Below are 21,124 nucleotides of genomic sequence, written 5' to 3'. Positions count from 1 at the left end.
CATAGCCTAACTTTTTATCAATAAACTTTGTAGATTTTCAGATTATTTAATTCCTTTTGTTTCTGTTTGTAATTTTATTTTTTAAGACATATTATGTGATTGTTTCACATAATATGTTTTAAAAATAAAATTGCAAATAGCGAATAAAAATAATTAAAATAAAAAGTGTATTTTACAATTCCCCCCGGCCCCGCACCCCTTTGGCTAACCTATAATGTCAGCTATGTCGAGAGATGGCGTTACGAAAATGGAACCGATTTATTACAAGGAACTTGGGCTTCTTTTTCGTTAGTATATTCTGTGCTATACTTGTTAAGTTGTACCCGCGACTTCGTTCGCATCGAATTATTAATTTGTAATGGTGATGATAAAGCAAAGCAAGAATTTCCATTAACATACAAACTGGATAAAATTTTCTCACATTTGCCAAAAACATGCTTTAAACGTCGAGCAGTTTAAGCAGAATCGTGGTTAATCAATTACTCAACTTTTTGGAACACCCTGTATTATTTTTTAAAAAATTTCAAAATATGTAAAAAAACAAAATAAATTATGCGTGTCCAATCGTTTTCCCTGAAAGACTAACCGTTTTTAAATAATAAATATTGTAATATTTGAGGGGCGTTTTCACCCTCTTGGAATTTGAGATTCGAGAAATCCCTCCTTATCGCACCTCTACACCCCACAGTCAATCCGTTTACCAAAAATCAGCTTTAAACGTCAAGCAGTTTAAGCAGAATAGTGATTACTCAGTGGTCATATTTTATGAAACACCCTGTATATATTTTGTAAAAATCTCAGAATATGTAAAACAACAAAATAAAATATACGTGTTTAAGAGTTTTTTCAAAAAACTCACCAGTTTTTAAATAAAAAATATTCTAATATTTGAGGGTGGTTTCACCCCGTAGAATTTGAGTTTCGAAAAATCCCTTCTTATCACCCTAAAGTCAATCCGTTTTCCAAAAATCAGCTTTTTACGTCAAGGACTTTAAGCAGGATCGTGATTAATCAATGACCAGATTTTTCAAAACACCCTGTATACATTTTTAAAAAATCTTAAAATATTATTCTGAAAATTTTTCAGAATAAATAAATACTTAAATATTGAAACTTAATAACAAAGTATTGAAACATACAGCGCCATAATATCTCGACCTCCGCCCGTTGTCCAAATAATAGGTTTTCCATCCATACTAGTTGTTTTTTGGAATTGCTTCGAGCAGCATCGAATTTCGTGGCGGTGCAGAGCGCCGACTTCGTTTCACGAACACTCGATCTCTGCGTGTTGTTATTTTATATCTGTTATTTTTTAAAAGCAGTAACGGTTGCGTTATGTTATTTCTAAATAATTGTTATAAAATAACAGATAGTTAAATAACAACCCATCACTACAAGTAACGTCAATATTTGGATGAAAATTGCTGATGTCTGGAAGTTTTTTGGCATGTCAAATTTTGATTCTGATGCATAGACCATGCATAGACAAACAAATAAAAAGAGACTGGCAAATTAAATGGCAAAGAGAGGGACAGCGTTCCCGTAGCGCAACTCAGAACGCAAAATTTTGTTCTATTTATGTTGATCTGCGCATTGCGTCTATTGGGCCCACTATCTCATTCTAATATAACAAGAGAGAAAGAAGCAGCCATATAAAACGTAATTTCTAAATAGGAATTAGAACAATCGCCTTTTGTTTTCGTCATCATGACAACCAAGATGACAACATCATGACAATTCGTCATGTTTGTTAATTTTTTTTTTGGTGATTTACCTTTTTTTCTAAACTTTTATTGACTTATAAATATGGATAAGGAACAAATTCCTTTATTTCATGTAGGTATTTATATTTTGTTACTTATAATTTTAGGTTATACTCTTTGTTATTTTATTTGCTGTAGGAGCCTGTATCATCTATTTTTTATATGTATTGGTGCCCCCTTTGTCTGATAGATATGTTAAAGACACCCGGTAAAATAAAAGTAAGTAGTTATATTTATCATCTTATTAAGAAAAAAGTAGGAGTAGTGTCAAAAATATTTCGAACCTCTCTTAACGTAACCAGAAACTTTATTAATATACCTATTTTACTTTTGTTTTAGGATTAAAACTGAACTTGAAAATGGTTCAGGATCATGATTCTCGTAAAGTCTTATTTGCTTGGATATTCACTTTGTTATTGCAATTAGGCAGTTTTTTCGAAAATGAGATTTTTAATGCCCTTTAAAAAAATTGGCCGATCGTTTCCTGCAACAGCCAGTTCTTCTGCATTTAAAATTGGTAGGTGGGTGGAATAAACACTGTTATTTTTTGTTATTATATTATAAAAAGTTTATTTATTTTTATGTATAAATAAATATGTTAATAACACAGTACAATTTTTGCTTTTTTTTATAATTTCCCTTATAATAGTAGTATTCTTTCGTTCTAAAAGAAACTGCAAATTTTCACTTACACTGATTTATTCCCTATACCACGTTCCCTTTACGTGGTATAGGGAATAAATCAGTTTAAGTGAAAATTTTCAGTTTCAGCATGAAAAAATACTACTAATAATGGCTAATTTAAATTTTCCGCCAGCCAGAATGTGCGATAATGTCTTACGATACGTTTTATACCTATCTCTTTCTTTTTCATATAAAGCACACATAATAAAGAAAGATACCAATAAAGACGTACGTCTTGCCATGGTCCTGCTAATTGGTTTCAAAATTATTATTCTGAGATGCGCTACGGGAACGCGGTCCCATTCTTTACCATGAGATTTGTCAGTCTCTTTTTATTTGTTTGTCTATGTTTTGATGTCAATATGACTCCTATTTGTGTTTTAATTGTTTTGAAGAGTAATAACTTTTCGTCCGTACCTGTATAAAACTATTGAGTCACAAAATATACATTTTCGTTACTTTTTGCGTAAAAAATATCTCTTGGTAAAAATCGCTACAAGCAACCGTACTCAAGATATTTTGAATGGAAATAGTCAATACATGTCATTATTGACAAAAAAATAAACACGCGTTGAATAGATAGTTATTTGACTGAAATAATAAATTTGGGAATTTTCGATCTTTTTAAATTCTTAATCATAAATTTTTCTGCCAAAAAATGGCGATAAAATAGTCTGTTGAACTTTTGACACAAAAACATTTCAAATTTATAATTTAAGTCTAATAACTATTTAGTCAAATATGTTTTATGTATGTCAAATATGTCAACGATGACAGGTATTCAACTCACCTAACCAACTCGTAGCGAGTTTTACCAAGACACCTTTTTACGCAAAAATCGTCGTAAAAACTCGTCAAAACAGTTAAAATACATGTAGGTGGCGCCCCCTAGAAATAAGAGTCATATTGACATCAAAACCAAATTTCTCATATCAAAAAATGTTCAAAACACCAATTTTCATCCAAATATTGATGTTACTTCAGAAATTATTTGGAAAAAATCGAAATAAAATGAAACTTCAACACCCTGTATCTCCGAAACTAAGCATTTTAGGACATACATTTATACGAACTTTTTTACTTATTTTTATTTGCAGAGTATGCTGCCGAAGTTTCCGAGCGAAGGTTGGTCTGAATACAGTTCGGACCACCCTGTATACAAGGTGAGTCTTAAATAAGTGCAAATATTTTTAGGGGTAATATATTTCGACCCCAGAAACACTATTATGGTTTTTTTGGCGAAAAATATACCATATAATATATAAATAATAATTTGGAATTTTTTTTAGTTCTTTGTTAAAAAACATACTATCTTTTCTAACCTAATCCTATATATATATTATATATTATTATTATCTAAACCAATTTAAAAAAAATAAAATACGGCATCCGAAATTATGACATCCGAAGATTAACCAAACTAATCATAATGTGAACTTACCATTTCTGGGACTAATTAAATCTCTAGGTTTCTGATCTAGTTGCAGAGGTCTATCAGGATCACACCTTTCTTCACGTAATCTGAAAAAAAAAGAAATAAATTTAGTATACAAATGTTATATGTATAGTTATGCATAGCTAAGCCTATAATTAACCTTAATAATATTTCTTTTATATAAAGAACATCATCATATTTGATAATTATTCTCGAGAAGCCACAGTTTTATTATGATTTTTTAAGTACAGTAAAAATATATAAGGTGTTTGTTCACGATAGAAATATTTTTTTAATTTTCTGTAGTACGTAAATTTTGAGTTTTATTAATAACTAGCGTGTACCAGCGACTTCGTTCGCATCGAATTAATTATTTGTAATGGTGATGATAAAGCAAAGCAAGAATTTCCATTAACATACAATCTGGATAAAATTTTCTCACATTTATGTCAGCATGAGAAAAAACAATATGGCGATATTATTATATAACTTGGTAATATTTGAGGGGTAGTTTCATCTCGTTGGAATTTGACTTTCGAAAAATCCGTTTGCCAAAAATAAGCTTTTTACGTCAAGCAGTTTATGCAGAATCGTGGTTAAGAAATTACCCAACTTTTTGGACGATTTTGTAAAAAAATTTCAAAATATGTAAAGAAAAATAAATAAATTATGCTTGTCCAAGCGTTTTCCCGAAAGACTAACCGTTTTTTAAATAACAAATATTGTAATATTTGAGGGGCGTTTTCACCCTCTTGGAATTTGAGATTCGAGAAACCCGTCCTTATCGAACATCTACACCCCACAGTACAATTGGCCTATTTGCCAAAAGTCAGAATCGTGATTACTGAATGGTCATATTTTATGACACACCCTGTATAAATTTATAAAAAATCTTAAAATATGTAAAACAAGAAAATAAAATATACGTGTTTAAGAGTTTTTCCGAAAAACTCACCGGTTTTTAAATAAAAAATATTTTAATATTTGAGGGATAGTTTCACCCCCTTAAAATTCGAGTTTCGAAAAATTCCGTCTTATCGAACCTCTACACCCTAAAGTCAATCTGTTTTCCAAAAATCAGCTTTTTACGTCAAGCGCTTTAAGCAGGATCGTGATTAATCAATGATCAGATTTTTCGAAACACCCTGTATACATTTTTAAAAAATCTTAAAATATCTAAAAAACAAAATAAAATATACGTGTTTAAGCGTTTTTTTCGAAAACTTGACCGCTTTTTAAATAAAAAATATTGTAATATTTGAGGGGTGATTTCACCCTCTTGGAACTGGAATTTCGAAAAATCCCTTCTTATCAAACATACCCTAGAATCAACCTGTATGCCAAAACTGAGCTTCTTACGTTGAGTGGTTTGAGCAAGATCGTGATTAATCAGTATGTCAGTCACTTCAAGATTTTATATATTAGTATAGATTGTTATTGATTAAAGATTGGGTATCTCCAAAGTATTCACCCACGCTGTTGTTTAGTTCACATTTTAAAACTTGTTTTTTAAAAACCCTTGATTAATATTTTTCAATATGGAGATACGAAATATATTAACCAGCTTGAAAAAGATTCTTCCTCGTGATGTTTTAATGGTACAGAAGAAAATAAAGAAGACGGAGAAATATCTCCGGCAAAGCTCTCTCCCAGTTTTCAACTAAGCGGCCTATATTTCTCAATTTAGTGAAATATAAAGTAATAAACCCGCCAAAGTCGACATAACCGACTGCAAGGGGGGGCATAAAGTAACTCGCCGTCCGAGATTCACTCCCGATCCTAATGAAAATCCCGAATGCCGTTTCGAAGGCGTAGTTTGGGGGTAAAGAGGAAGAGTGGGGGGGACCGTCACGGCTTTCATTTACAAACGTAAAACGTTTAAAACAACCCCCGGTGAACCCCCGTCGAGATCCATTAGCGGGCGCCGACGAAATCCCTAAGATTTGCCGTTGATACCATGTATTGCCACTGGGCTAATTAAAACAGATGCTGCGTATTTTTCTCTTTTTTAAATCTGCTTTTTTTTTCGTTTCTCCTGGTCGAATTAAAAGGATTTGCTACCAAAAGCACATTATTTTGCTCTTTTATATTATGAAGCCAAATTATATATATATTTATGAAATTTTTTTAAGTTCAAAGAAAAATAATAGTTAATGTCTTTGAGATGTCAAAAAGTTGGTTTAGTATATTTTTATTATTATCATTTCCCCACTGCGACCTTTTCAGATCTATTGTAGTCCTCTTCTGATCCTTAGGTCTCTAGTCCTATCCTTTTCAAAAAGCCTAGCAACTTGTAGACTGAACCCTACATGTAGCTCTCTGTCAGTGGAATATCATTGATTATTACCTAGAATCGCACTACCGTTAATTTTGGCTAATGTTCTACTATGAACTGTTTGCCCTGGCGAGTTTCTCCAGCATTCTAGAGATTTGGTCATTCACAGGCCCCAGGTAGCATTATTGAGCTTTGCTTGGCTATTTCATTTATCTTTTCGTTACTTTTGTAAATCTCATGCCCTGGTTGATTGCTACGCTCACCCAAAGTATTTAGAGCAACAATCCCGCATCGTTACCATAATTAGTCGAAATTTTTCAATACTTGACGAATGAAATCTTTACAACAAAGTCTCAACGAGTACGCTGAGATGAAAAATAAACATATTTCTTTAAATTCAATACATTCAGTTTTAAGACACTCTGTATACATAAATAATATTATTGATTTTTAAAATATTCGCTAACTAGGAAGAGGGAATCAGACAACGAACAGAGATGATAGGTGTTAGGTAATAGCTTTGAGACTACCGTTCGAAGCGCATTGATGTTATTTTGGTTTGTAAATTTTGGTTATTGTGACAAAGAATGAAAACAAAAACAAAACCAGTAAGTATGGTTTTTTAAGTACAGTAAAAAAAATTGAAAATATTTCAAAATATAGACAGTCTTGTATTACATTTTGTTTGATCAGTAATAATTAACTATAATTTAAAGTAAAAGCGTATTACCTCAACAATGTCACGCTCTTATCTACAAAAAGGTAACAAAATATTAAAGAAATGTGTCTCATACATGAACAAATGATGAATAGCTACAGCTTTTTACTATTCTTTAATATAAGATTTGATCTATTATTAATGAAAATATTTCCTATAATCAAATACACACAAATACTGAATTTTAGTTTTGATAAGAAAACATAAAACTCTTAACGATAACTTTTTTAATAATACTTAATTCAGTAAAACATGTGTCTTGATTTTGTTCATCGTGGTATGTTAAAAGTAGAGTGAGTAAGCTACATTTAGTATATATGTTACAGTAAAAGTTGGAAATCAGTGATTGTTAACAATTACTAGTAAAAGCTCACATTCACTGATTTGCCTAAGACTACGCCAGTAAAAGTTCAATAGCTATTCTTGAAACCAACTTTTACTAGTGAATGCTAGCATTCTCTGGACGATAGTAGTGAGTTTGAAAGATTCAGTTAGCGCGGTTGCCACATGTTTTAAAATATAAGGATAAATAAGGAAAAGTTGAATAATAGGCAATATAAGGATAACATTAAATTGGGCTAAACGTTGGCAACGTTGACATACATCTGGCGTAAACTCGCTTTGCTTTTTGTGGTTATGTATAATTGTTTTGTTATCGTTGTAAAGACATTTTCTGTGAAAAATTAAGGTAAACTAGGCACTCACAAGAATATTAATAGTGCTTGTTTTTTCATTTTTGCAATATAATAAAATCATAGCAAAAGTTAAAAGTACAAGAGAAAAGGATATTAAAGAATCTAGTGACTACGAACTTATTAAACGTTTTGATATGCTTGAAATAGCGAGTTTGAAAAAACGAATATCTAACTCCCTTTGAAGAAAATTCGGGCATACTTTATTTTGTCCATGATGAAGAACTTTATTAAAAAACCTTGTACCAATAAGTAACCTTATGTTTATGAATATTCATTCAATGTTGAATATAATAAAGAAGTAAATTGTAATTTTAAGATATGTGGATCAACTTGAATATTGTGATCCAATATTCCTAAAACTTTTATTTGTTCTAACTTCCACCAACATTCTTTCTCGCCACACTCGCCCTGTGCAATAGAATAACTTTTACTGGCAAACTTTAGTAAATGTTACTTTCACTAGTGAATGTTAGAAATTACTAGAAAAAGTCGACAAATCTTTTTAAAATACCACATTCACTGGTCCAATGCATAATTGTTAGCATTTCCTAGTGAATGTTAACAATCACTGAATAAACGGAGATGTGTGTGTTTAGTGAATCAGAATGCCTTCACTTTCCAGAATACTTTCCCTGAAGTCTGTGTAAAAACAACAAATATAGAAATATTTTCTTTGACTGTAAAATGTGACAGAAGACTCTCAAAAGATAAAAGATAAGAGAAGAATTTATAAATTTTTGTTCCATAATCTCTCGCCATCATCGAAAAACAGACACTACTAAATTCAACGACGACCTGATTATCCCTCACAACAAACAAATCCAGCAGCGTTCCAGCTAAGCAAAACGTAACACTTCCAGACCGGGTATCCAGGCGGCGAGTCTGGAAAGTATTAAATATCAATCCCCGCGACCGTCAAAGAAGCTCTTTATTCCGGAAAACACACGGCCCTCTGGAAATTTTAATTAACGCTAGATCCAGGACTTACGTATCTCTCTGGACCTGCTCGAGTGTGTAACGAATTCCGTCGGTATTGTTTACAGGTGGGCTTTTCCCAAAGCTCAGCTTTTCATTGTCGAGTTATTCGATCTTGGCGAAGGCTCAGACGATGCCACCTCTCCCTCCGTAATTCGGGATAGATTAGCGGAAACTCTTTTTTTGTGATCTGTGTGTTAAAGGGACGGGGATCATTTTTAATTTGTATGGAGAACAAGGGGAATGCGGATGATCACGTTCTGGTCAGAAAATCGATAACAGTATTGTGAGAATTTCACATTAGGGAAATGGTAATACATGGATGGTATTCTAAACGTAATATTGTAATGACACCAATGGTATTATAAATGGTAGAACTTTTTTATAAATATTTGTAATAAAATATGTAAATTATAGTCAAAAAATTATAAATAAGAAACTGATATACAGGGTTATTCACCACATTCGAGTACGGTAGCCAAATGATAATATTTATAGAAATTCTGAGTGATGTGATCATTGGAGGACTACTAAAGCTACAATTTAAAATTATTTTCAAAAGGTACAGTGTCCAAAATAAATAAAAAAATAATAAAGTAGTATTTTTTAAATAGAACATTCTGTATATTATTACATTTTCGGTTTCTACGATTAAAATAAAGGTAAATTTTAATGAGGTTTACTTGAGGGTTTACCGCATTTTAATCCCTTTTTTGTAATATTTACGATTTTGTGAAAATGCAGTAACAATTTTAATGCTTCATTTCTTTAGGCGTACTAAATTTTTAAAAACTAAATATTGTAGTACTAAAGTTTTTTTATTTACTAAATTTTGTGTTGTAATAATAAAAATTATACTACCTTATACAGACTGTCTAAAAAATTATATTAAATAATTTACTAGCTTTAAACGACCATAACTTGTTTAATTTAGATGGAATACCAAGGTGCCAGGCCACAGCAATGTGGTGGGCAATCAGGAAGCAGACAGACTCGCCAAAGACGGGGCCAGGGGAGAGGAAGAACAATACAGGGATATACAGGAAAAATACAGGGATATCGCAATGAGCCCAAGGCCTCCGAGTGAGGGATCAAACATGATCCCAAACCCCAGCAACCTAACCTAACCTAACCTAGATGGAATACCCTCTATATTTTACGTGAATCAGATGCACAATCTAATTGTCTATCTAATTGTATTATTTATACTATTTTTTACCTATCTCTTCAAGTTTTCGTGAAAAATGCATTTTCTTATAATTCAGACCTCATTTATCACTATACCCATGGAATATTGACATTTTAATTTTTTTTAAAGCAACAATATGTACAAAATGTACAGGTGGTAAAAACAATAACATTGCCAGCCTATTTGCTTGCAAAAAGAAAACTAATTTAATCTTTGTAAAAGAGTATACCAATTAAATATACCACCATTATTTCCGCCCGAAAATTAGTTAATTATTGTACATACTTAATTGTTTTAATTAAAAAATTATTCTAAATAAATGTGGATTTGATTCAGAAATCAATATAATAATAATTTATGAAAATGAACGGCTCTGTTGTTATAAATAAGCATTCGTCAAAAAATAAAAGAAAATTTATAAGGTGTTACTTTTTACCACACTGTCTAATACACATATACAAAATTCAGTTTTTTAGTATTTGGAGCAATTATTATTAATCAACGCAAACAGCCAATTAATGTAGTTTGAATACTGGGATCATATTAATTGGTCCTCTTTAACAACCCTTTGAAAATTTGTTCTTTTAAAATTTGTACGCTTTGAAAATTTGTTTCTACGAAAACTTAAAACGATAGCTAAAAAATGGTATAATTAATATAATTAAATTTGATAGACAATTAAATTATGCATCTGATTCACGTAAAATATACAGGGTGTTCCATTTAAATTAAACAAGTTATTGCCGTTTAAAGCTAGTAATTATTTAATATAAATTTTTAGACACTCTGTATAAGGTAGTGTTCTGTTTATTATTGCAACACAATATCTGATCAATAAATATTCTTCAGTAAATATTTAGTATTAAAAACTTTGATACACTCGAAGAAATGAAGCCTTAAAATTTTTACTGCAATTTCACAAAATTGAAAATATTTCAAAAACGGTAAAGTTTAAGTGTGATAAACCTTAATGAAATTTACATTTATTTCAATCGTAGAATCTAAAAATGGAATAATAAACAGGGTGTTACATTTAAAAAAATACAACTATAATATTTTTTACTTATTTAGGACACTCTGTATCTTGTAAAAATATTTTTAAATTGTAGTTCTAATAGTCTTTCAACGAACCCAAAACTTACAATTTGTAAAAAACTAATCGTTTAGCTACAAAAAATAACGTCAAATCGATTGATCTGAATCATTTCATATCAGTCGGTCAATCACACATCCGTACCACAAAATTGACTGATTGATTGAATTATTTTCATTATACAAAATTAGCCGGATCAGCTAGATTTTTCATTAAAATAATACGAAAAATAAAGCTTTGATATAGAATTTAAAAAAAATAGTTCAAACATACTTTTAACGTAAATTTGAATTCCACCCTAACTCCCCATCTATTTCTACCCCCAGATACTGTTCCGTTTAGCATCGCACCCCATCATCTGCCTAAACCCATTGCCAGGAATCACAAAACTATTTGTCTTGGCTTTTATCATCCCTAGGCGCTAAAATGAACACAGAGAGAGACGGTAACTCAATAACATCGGAAGAAAAATGTTTTATCGCGTATGAAATTTTCAATTTCCACACAAAACGGCGACTACCCGTGATTGATCGAATCGTTGTCCTACACGCCCCTGTTTTTTCGCAAAGTTGGAAAGAAACGATGGGTGATGAAGTGGGAGGAGGGGAGGCAGACATGTGCCGGCATGACGTATCTTGTTTCCTTGATAAATGTTATATAGGAGGAAAGAAAACTTTTGATATTTGGCCGGGTGTTGCATTAGGATGCCGAGGTTGTAGTTGTGCACGACTAAGTTTTCCGATTTCTGATATTTTTTTCGTTTATGATAAATGTGTTTCTCCTCTTCTTTTTCATTTTTTGTTCGTTATTCACTTAAAAACGATAGTCTGGCTTCTGTACTTCGGTGAACTAAAATCAAAACTTAAACCATGGAAAGTGAGGGAGATTTAAATGTGCAGAAAAGGGTTAATCTAATCGGGGATTTATCACCGGGAACTTAAAGATCTATTGTGTCCCCCTTTCTTGAATTATAGGTTATGTTGTTCTACACATGTTCTGTTGTAGGGGGACAGGATTATTTTTAAAGATGTAACAAATTATCAAAGAGTACAGATACTAATATTGTCGATATTGTTCGCTTATTTCATTAAAAAATAAAAAAAAAAACTGTTTAAATATTTTTTGTTAAAGAAGACCAATTAATATGATCCCAGTATTCAAGCTCTATTAATTGACTGTTTACGTTGATTAATAATAATTGCTCCAAATAACTGAATCTTGTATGTGTATTAGAGAGTACGGTAAAAAGTATCACCTTATAAATTTTATTTAAATTTTTGACGAATGCTTAATTATAACAACAGAGACGTTCATTATTATATTAATTTCTGAGTCAAATCCACATTTATTTAGAATAATTTATTAATTAAAACAATTAAACTAAGTATAATTAACTAATTTTTGGACGGAAATAATGGTGGTATATTTAACTGGCATACTCTTTAACAAAGATTTAAATATTTTTCATTTTGTAAACAAATGAGCTTGGAATATTATTATTTTTACCACCTGTACATTTTCTAATTGTTACTTTAAAAAAATCTAAAATGTCAATATTCCATAAAAATACATTTTCTACGAAAACTTGAAGATATAGCTAAAAAATGGTATAATACAAATTGACAGACAATTAAATTGTGCATTTTTTCACGTAAAATATACAGGGTATTCCATTTAACTTAAACAAGTTATTGCTGTTTAAAGCTAGTAATTATTTAATATAAATTTTTGGACATATTGTATGAGGTAGTCTAATTTTTTATTATTGCAACACAATATCTGATCAATAGATAATCTTCAGTAAATATTTAGTAATAAAACATTTAATACCCTTAGAGAAATGACCAGTCAATTTTTTACTGCAATTTCACAAAATTTAAAATATTTCAAAAACGGTAAGATTTAAGTGTGATAAACCTTAATCAAATTTATCTTTATTTCAATCGTAGAATCTAAAAATAGAATAATATACAGGGTGTTCCATTTAAAAAAATACAACTATAATATTTTTTACTTATTTGTGACACTCTGTATCTTGTAAAATTATTTTTAAATTGTAGTTCTAATAGTCGTTCAACGAGCCCAAAACTTACAATTTGTAAAAATCTAATCGTTTAGCTACAATACTTCGCGTCGTATGTGGTGAACAACCCTGTATTTGCTGAAGACCCAAATGGAAGAAATTAAAATTCTACAACTCCTTTTCGTTTAGCAAGAAGTCTTCTGCGAACCGGCCACCGTAAATTCTGATTTACAAGCGAAAACTTTTGTTCTGGTCCGACCCAAAACAAATACCGTTTCGGTGGGCTACCATAAATTATTGCGCCCCTGTCTTAAGCGCAGGATCGGGCTCAGCCTAGTGGCGCCCCTCATCCTTATGTTTAACAATTTGCGCCAGCCAAGGTACCAAAATCCGATTTAAACGAGCCGTATTTTACATCTTTCGCCGCTTTTATCTCATATTCTTTTTTGGTCTTTTGTTTGTAACGGAGAAGGTGTTAAAAAGTTTATAGCTTATGGGTGTAAAGCTGGAGCATCATAAAAATGGTAGTTGTTTCCACCCAGTGCTACGTTTTGAGTTTGAAATATGATAATGTATTTTACATGTCAAAGTTTAGAGGTTTAATAGTTTTTAAATTACCAAATTTCGAGTATAAAAATGTTTGTTCTTTTGTACATATAACTATCTTTATTTTTATGTAAGATATTTTGGGTTGTTGAAGATGAAGTAAAAATGCTAACGCCTTTGTGGGCGATTGTTTTAAGCGACTAGTAACGAATCATTTATTTCATCACTATTTGCGAAAAAAAAATCGTAACTAGTTGCGGAATGAAACATACTTCCTTTTTTTCCTTTAATATACACTCAGATGAGAAAAAAAAACGAAACGGAAACTTTTTTGGCCTAGCTTAAAATGTTAACACAGCAAAATAAAATACTAAATCACCAGAATACACCAAAACACTTTTACTTTTACACTGGACGAGCGTTTCGCTAACCGTGTTAGCATCATCAGCAGATGATTATAAACGTTTATAATCATCTGCTGATGATGCCTTTACAGCTTAATAAAAAAATCATGAAAATAGGGCTAAAAATTAGAAAAATATAACACTTTCAACTTGACTAAAAAAAATTTCCGTTGCATTTTTTTGGCATCTGAGCCTGAGTGTATGAGTGACACCAAGTTCATACTGAACTGATTATTTAAAAGATCGCAAGTTCCTCGCAGAAAATCGATAGCGAAAGCCGTTAGGCAATAAACAGTCGATCGGGCGGCCTCGCCGAGCAAAAGTGATTAAATAATAATTAGCAACGTCTAGTGATATTAATCGTTCGCCCCCCTTTTCTCGGTTATTAGGATTCGATATTAATTTCTCGCATTTCGGCGACCGGGGCGCGGATTCCTCGCAAGATTTTCCGCAGCAATAGGCATCCGGAGTACCTACCCTGGAAAATTAATACCAGCGCTTTAAGAGACTGCGCTCGTATACCCCCACCTCGACCCCTTTCCAGATTAAATTAGCTTGTTTTGTTAATTAAAATGGGAGATTGGTGCCCGAGGGCGGGAATTTCCAGATCTCGTTCGCGAATTTTCGTGTAAAACATTCATGTTTTATCGCGGGTTCGATTTTGATGGTTAGAGTAACGAAATATCGTAAATTAATTTAATTACTTTATTTATTTTAATGTTTTGAAGTAAAACATCTTTACGCCACACGCTGTGTGGCGTACACTGTTTCTCAAAGAATTTACAACTTTGAGAAATACCTCACTGTGGTATTCAGTAATAAAAAGGATTGGGAAGAAAAGAAACGCTAACGGGGATAGGAGTATTTGGGCTGAAAACTAAATACTCCGAACCAATGGGCACCTACCCCAGTATCCTTCAGGCAGAAATTTACGCTATCGAAAAATGCGTACAATTTATTTTAGAACGGAACTATCGCAAACAGGAAATTGCCATCCTATCCGATAGTCAAGCAGCACTTAACGCGATCAACTCAGTAACCATCAATTCGAAGTTGGTCAAAGAATGCCTAGAGAAGCTCAACAAATTAGGCAAAGAAAATAAAGTCCTCCTACTCTGAGTGCCTGCTGACCAAGGGATAGAAGGCAATGAAAAAGCAAATGATCTAGCTAAAAAAAGAGCGAACACTCCACTAACTGAACCAGAACCGTTCTGTTTTCCAAACGGGAACCAACTGAAAGCGGAACTGAAAAATCTGGAAGACTCCATTCGTAACTTGGAATGGGTGTCCTCCAACGGTCTAAGACACTCGAAAAAGTTCCTCAGAACTTACGACCGAGAAAAATCAAAGGTTTTCCTTGATTTAAGTAAAAACAATCTTCGGAATGTCACGGGGTTTCTAACAGGACACTGTCTCCTCAACGAACACCTCAGTAGGCTGAAGCTGAGAAACAACGGCGAATGCAGATTCTGTAGGGAAAATGGAGAAACACCAGAACACCTTATCACTGAGTGCGCCGAGACGACGACCATTCGTGCCATGAACTTTGGTACGTCTGATGTCGAGGATGGAGAGCTGGCCTCTGTGGAGCCGTCTCAGATACTGGCTTTTGTTAAAGCCCTGAGATTGTATGATGCGTTATAACTCATATCATATGTCAACTTTTGACCGCAAAAACACGTCTATGTGGTTTTTAGTGATTTTTTTTTAAAATTTGAATTTTTTTTAAATTTTTAGTTAAGAAAACATAATATTTTCATAATATGGCAACATAGGTAGTAGATTAAACACATAATATATAAAATCCGGAAAAGATCCAGCGGTTCTCAAAATGTAAGCGAAATATCACTTTTTAAGTTTTCAAAGTAAAATATCTCGGTTATTTTGGACTTTTTGGATTTGAAAAACGGTAAAAAGAAAATATGTTTTTTTATTAAGATCTACGAGCTCTGAAAATATTTGTACTTATTTAAGACTCATCCTGTATATACCCTCTTTCTCTATTCCTTCTTTGGATTTGAGGACAATTCTTATAGTGAGGACCTGACCATGACTCCCTCGAGTTGATAACCCGCCAATTCAATGTCTTTGCATTGGAGTTCTGATCCTGGATAAGGCTCAGCAGTTCGTAAGTTCTGAGGAACTTTTTCGAGGTTACGGATGGAGTCTTGCAGGTTCTTGAGTTCCGCTTTAAGTTGATTTCCATTTGGATTTTTCTTAATGAAGCACAAAATTTATTTCGATCGATGTTAAGGAAAGGGTGATATTTGGAAATTTGGATGGTACAGTATAAACGGGATTAACCATTTTAGAAAAAACAAAAATGTTTTCTATGCTCTTATAAAGACGATTCGGCGATACACAGCGGTATTATTATTTCATTCTAATTTCTTAAAATGCTTCCTCTCCACCATCTTCAATAAAAAAAAGAACCGTGCTCCAGGTGCGACCGCACCGACATAAATAATAAATCCGGCGTCATCGGCCATTCTTTCTCCCCCAAACACCCCCATTTCTTCTCCACAGCGCGTAATAAAAACCAAAACCTAACCGTGTTTCTTAATTTCGATTTCTTTTCCCGCCGTCTCTCCGCGCATAAAATAATACCTAATGTAATAGAAAGCCCCGCTTAATTTTTTAATGGCTAAATGCTTTTAGAGTCGTACTGACTGGCGATGAATATTTAAGGGTAGCGAAAACGGCAGACAAAAGTGGGAGGCAGGAGGGAATTGGGGCAGAGGAAGCGATGAGAAGGACTTACAATCTCCATTTGGATTATACGGCGTGGCATCAGGTGGACTCTGGCTCGAAGAGATGACTACTTCAAAGCAAACGATGATTTAAGAATGGCGGTAGGTGATGGAGGGAGCAGAGGTGTCTTGGGAGAAATAAAACAATGCGGCAACATCGTAAATATTACATAAAACAACTGAGAGAAGTATAGGAAAATTTTTAGACCTTGTAATTGCTTTACACTTTTGTTAATCAAAATCTTACATTCTCATTTATAGTGATGTAAACGGTAATATTACCGGTAATTTTGGTAATGTTACGTAACATTTCCGTTGAAAATGTTGTTTTTTTTTCTCTCTACTCTTCTCCTTTTTTTTTGGTGAAAACAAGATGGGGTGCTCGGCCTTCAAAAAAACTTTTTGGACACTAAACACTCAATAAAAAGGCTTAGCAGTTGATGATAACTCAGATATTTCTGATGTTCTTTCACCAAACACAGCAAGCCCTCTGCTTTGAAACGAATTTTGGCTACAAATACAAGCAACTTATAACATGTTTAAGCCAATCTATAAGTGGATAACGATTTTTAAATCCAACGGCACTGTTTAAAGCATATATACTTCTATAAAGACTACTATAAACTATAAAGAATACAGGGTGCTACAAATTCGAGGTACGAGCATTGGTATCTCGGAAACGGTAATATATACGGAGATGGTTAAATTGCGGGGCAAAGTTGCTCCTTGGCATGTTCACCAAGATCCATCAAAAAAGTTTTAAAAATTTCAAGGATTTATGAGTTTTTTGGAAAAAACAGATTTTTTTGAAAATAAAAAAAAAATAGAAAATTGAACTAATTGCACATTCTCATAGCCACTTTATTACAGCTATCTGACAGCATTTTTAGATTTTTAAATTATCTCATAATTTGTGGGATACACCATTTATTTTAATCAGAGCACAATTTTCAATAATTCGACTCTCCCAATCTCATCCAAAAAGCAGCTTCGTCTGTTTCATCCCCATACCATCACCCTCGAGGGAATACAACCCGAGAACATCCTACCATTAATTACATCGGTAATATTTAATAAGAATCTCACCCCCTTACCTGACTGACTTTTAAATTTTCTCCCCATGCTGCCTTTCCAGCGACTTACTCCGCGCAGTCCGTTTCTTCTCCTCAGATATTAAACAACACGTCTCCGACAGAAACGAAAATAATGAAATAATAATGAAACTCCGACGGGGTAATGATTACATCAAAGAAAAGGGGTTAAACTACTGGAAAAGGAGCGGACGGGCTGCGCTAGAGTAGGGACGAGTTAATATCAAAAGTCTGATTTTATTACATTTAGAATAGTGTAAGAATTTTCGCGTTGGGACACAAGACACATTGGGACTCTACTAAGGATTACCCAAGTGGCATTTTTGGACACATTTTAGTTAATGTTTCTAATAATCGTGCCTATTTCTTGGCACAAAATGGAAACATTTTCGAAACCTATTTATTTTATATGGCTTTATTACATGTGTTTCCAATGTGGTGGCACTAGCCGTTTCCTGAAATGTTTCGATGCGGAACCAAAACATTTCAGTAGCACTGTTTCTATATGTGAAGAAACCAAACTAAAATAGTCTATGTCTGTGTGTGGATTTCAAAATGAAAACAACCATTATCAATGTCGACCTCCGCCATAATTTTGTTTATCTTAGGATCTTTGTTTTTAGGTTCTCTTGCACAAAAAATGTTTGGCAAAAGCAAATTTATCCTTTAATTTAATAACGCACTTTCATATCTTCAATGCCCCTTCTATATATCATTATTTGTTGCTATAAAATATTTTTGTTTGAAATATAGATTTTTATTTTTGTATCGTAGTTCTGAAAATAAAAATATATAAATTAATGTAAGTAGAACGCGTTCTTATGAGTTTAAAAGCTCAACAGCCAATAAAAACATATTTTTAATTATTGTTAACGCAAAAACACTATCATACTGCCATTACTCGCTGACGAGTATTTGACACGCATCAGAAGATGGTCACGCAAGGCGTTTTATTTCATGAGCTTTTCTGTGACTGAAAAGCCCTAATACGTGATGTTATCTGTCTACCGCACTCCAGACATTCAAAAATCTCATTGCTTTGTTGCCTCTTCACTTTTTCGTTGTCACTGTTAACTGACTTTATAATCCTTCTCCATTCCGTTCTATTGTGAGCTGTCTCTTCCCACTCATTCTGCTTGTTAATTCCCTTTAAGTTTTCGTGGAAAATATCCTTGAACCTTTTGAGTTGTCCACCCGGCCTCCTCTTACCGTCTACAAGCTCACCGTAAAGCAGAGATTTTGGTATGCGGTTTTCTTGCATTCCGCATACGTGACCAGCCCATCTTAAGCGGGACTTTGTAATCATGACTTCAATACTCTCGCAGTTAGCTTTTTCAAGGACCGATACGTTTGAGACATGACGGAACCATTTTATTCTTAAGAGTTGTCAAAAATGTCTCTGTTGCAACTTGTTTAATGCGTTCATGTGTCGGCGGTACGGCATCCAGGTTTCGCTTCCATACAACATGGTGGGAATTCACTGCAAGTTTCGTTTTTGTGCTCAAGTCATGATTGAAGAAAACCCTGTCTTTTTTTAATTTCCAGAATGCTCTTGAGGCGCTGCTAATCCTGTGCTGAATTTCAGAGTCGATATTGGCCTTTTCCGAAATCAAACTGCCGAGGTAATTGAATTCCGCTACATATTCCAACAGCTCATCTCCGATTTTTATAGCATTGTTGTGATCTTCCTGGAGAGTGCACATGATTTTAGTCTTATCGATGTTCAACCTAAGTCCCAAGGCCTCGTATGCCCATGTATATGTGTTCAACGTTTCTTGCAATTGCTGTAACGTATTTGCAACTAGAGCACATCATCAGCGTATTGAAGTTCTGTGATGAATTTTGTACGTGTTTTTGCCCTGAGTCTTTTTATGTTGAACAGACCGCCGTCGTATCTGTATCTAATGCCCAAACCTCTCTCCTGCAGTTTGCTGTCCATTATAATTGAGAGCGCTGTAATGAATATATTGAATAGAAGAGGCGCTAAGACACATCCCTGCCTAACGCCTGTGTTTGTTAGGAAGGGATCGCTAGTGAACCATGATATGACACTCTTGATTTGTTGTTGTTATGGAGGCTTTTATACACTGTAAGAAGTAAGAAATTTGTTGGGTACTCCGAACTTTTTCATAATTGCCCAAAGTGCATCTCTGTTCACAGAGTTGAAGGCTTTTGTTAGATCGATGAATGCAACGTAAAGTTTAGATTGCTGCTCTTTTACTTTTTCCTGTAGTTGCCGGATGGAGAATATGGAATCGACGGTACCGCGGTTGGTGCGAAAACCCGTTTGCGATTCTGGGAGGATTTTTTCAATATGTGGGTGCAGGCGATTTCACATAATTTTTGCAAGAATTTAACTTTTCTTACTTTAAATTTAGCAAGAAGAAAAAAACACTATCACTAGCCAATATGGCGGAATTTTAATTCATTATTTGACATAAATTGACATGGAGTCGGACACAAATCATCTATACGATCCAAATGTGAGCCACATTTGTTTGTTAAAAGTTTCGAAAACTTTGTGACATTAAGATCTATATGTAGCGAAACCTAAGCGATAATAAAACATATTTTGATAAAATGTTTCAATGTTAAAATGAAACAAAAAGCTATTAATGATACGAAACACATGTATCAAAAATGTGACGAAACTTTTTCGCAATGTTGTTGGCGATACCTCTAAATGGACAAAATCATCAGGATTTTTCTTAATTATGGGTCAATTGGAACCAAACTCTTCATGTGGATAGAGGTACAGACGGCCATTTTAATACAAATTTTGTGAAAGTAAATCAAATTATTTATTAATTTTAAATTTATCACTTTTCAACATTTCAAACTACACTTTTTCAAACATGTCCTTCAAATCCTTTAATTTAATAGCTGTTAGTAATGAGTTTCACTCCAAATATGCGCACATAGTGCATACACACAATTTTTTTTTCGTATTACATTTAAAAAAAATAATGCAGAACTGAAAATAGTATTGTCTTCCTTTGTTAGCGTTTTCTGGGAGTATCGAATTGGTCGACTGTTTGTCAGAGTTGGTCATGTTTTTGATTAGTCATAGACGCAATTTAAACGTAACATCGAGGAGGCAGATAGAGATCTGACTGAGTGACTGGGCGCACGGTAGCAGACCGGCCGATTGAATAGTCGATTGTTGTTAATCGAAGACGAGATAATAGTCATCAGAGTAATAAAAAGTAGAGGTAATAAGTCAAAACTATCCGCCTGTTCCACTGCCACCTTTTCAGATCTATTGTTGTGCTCTTCTAACCTCTAGGTTACATTTTCCAATCAAATAATAATTTTCGAAAGGTCTAATAATTGGTAAGCTGAACTCTCCACATAGTTCTTTGTCGATGATTTGTCATTGCCTTGTAACGAAAATGTATTTTTGTTGTGCTTGCCTTCGGATTATTTATTTTTACACAAGGTTTTTACAGTTTGCAATTTTACTCGCATTGACACCTCTTAATC

At 33.2% G+C, this 21,124-nt stretch overlaps 1 protein-coding gene across 2 annotated transcripts in view; it reads right to left on the bottom strand.

Moving 5' to 3' along the window:
- Nucleotides 1–21,124, bottom strand: part of LOC115877711 (dachshund homolog 1-like) — a 348,365-nt gene that overhangs the window by 14,352 nt on the left and 312,889 nt on the right. For both annotated transcript variants that reach the window (XM_030893987.1, XM_030893988.1), the window contains exon 5: nucleotides 3,889–3,968. In XM_030893987.1, coding sequence (XP_030749847.1) covers nucleotides 3,889–3,968 — 80 coding nt within the window. The remainder of the gene's footprint in view (nucleotides 1–3,888; nucleotides 3,969–21,124) is intronic.

This window comes from Sitophilus oryzae, unplaced genomic scaffold (genome assembly GCF_002938485.1).
Source record: "Sitophilus oryzae breed Bouriz unplaced genomic scaffold, Soryzae_2.0 scaffold_1498_pilon_pilon, whole genome shotgun sequence".
Taxonomy (NCBI): Eukaryota; Metazoa; Arthropoda; class Insecta; order Coleoptera; family Curculionidae; genus Sitophilus; species Sitophilus oryzae.
The sequence above is the reverse complement of the archived record's forward strand: the minus strand, read 5'-3'. Positions and strand labels throughout refer to the sequence as shown.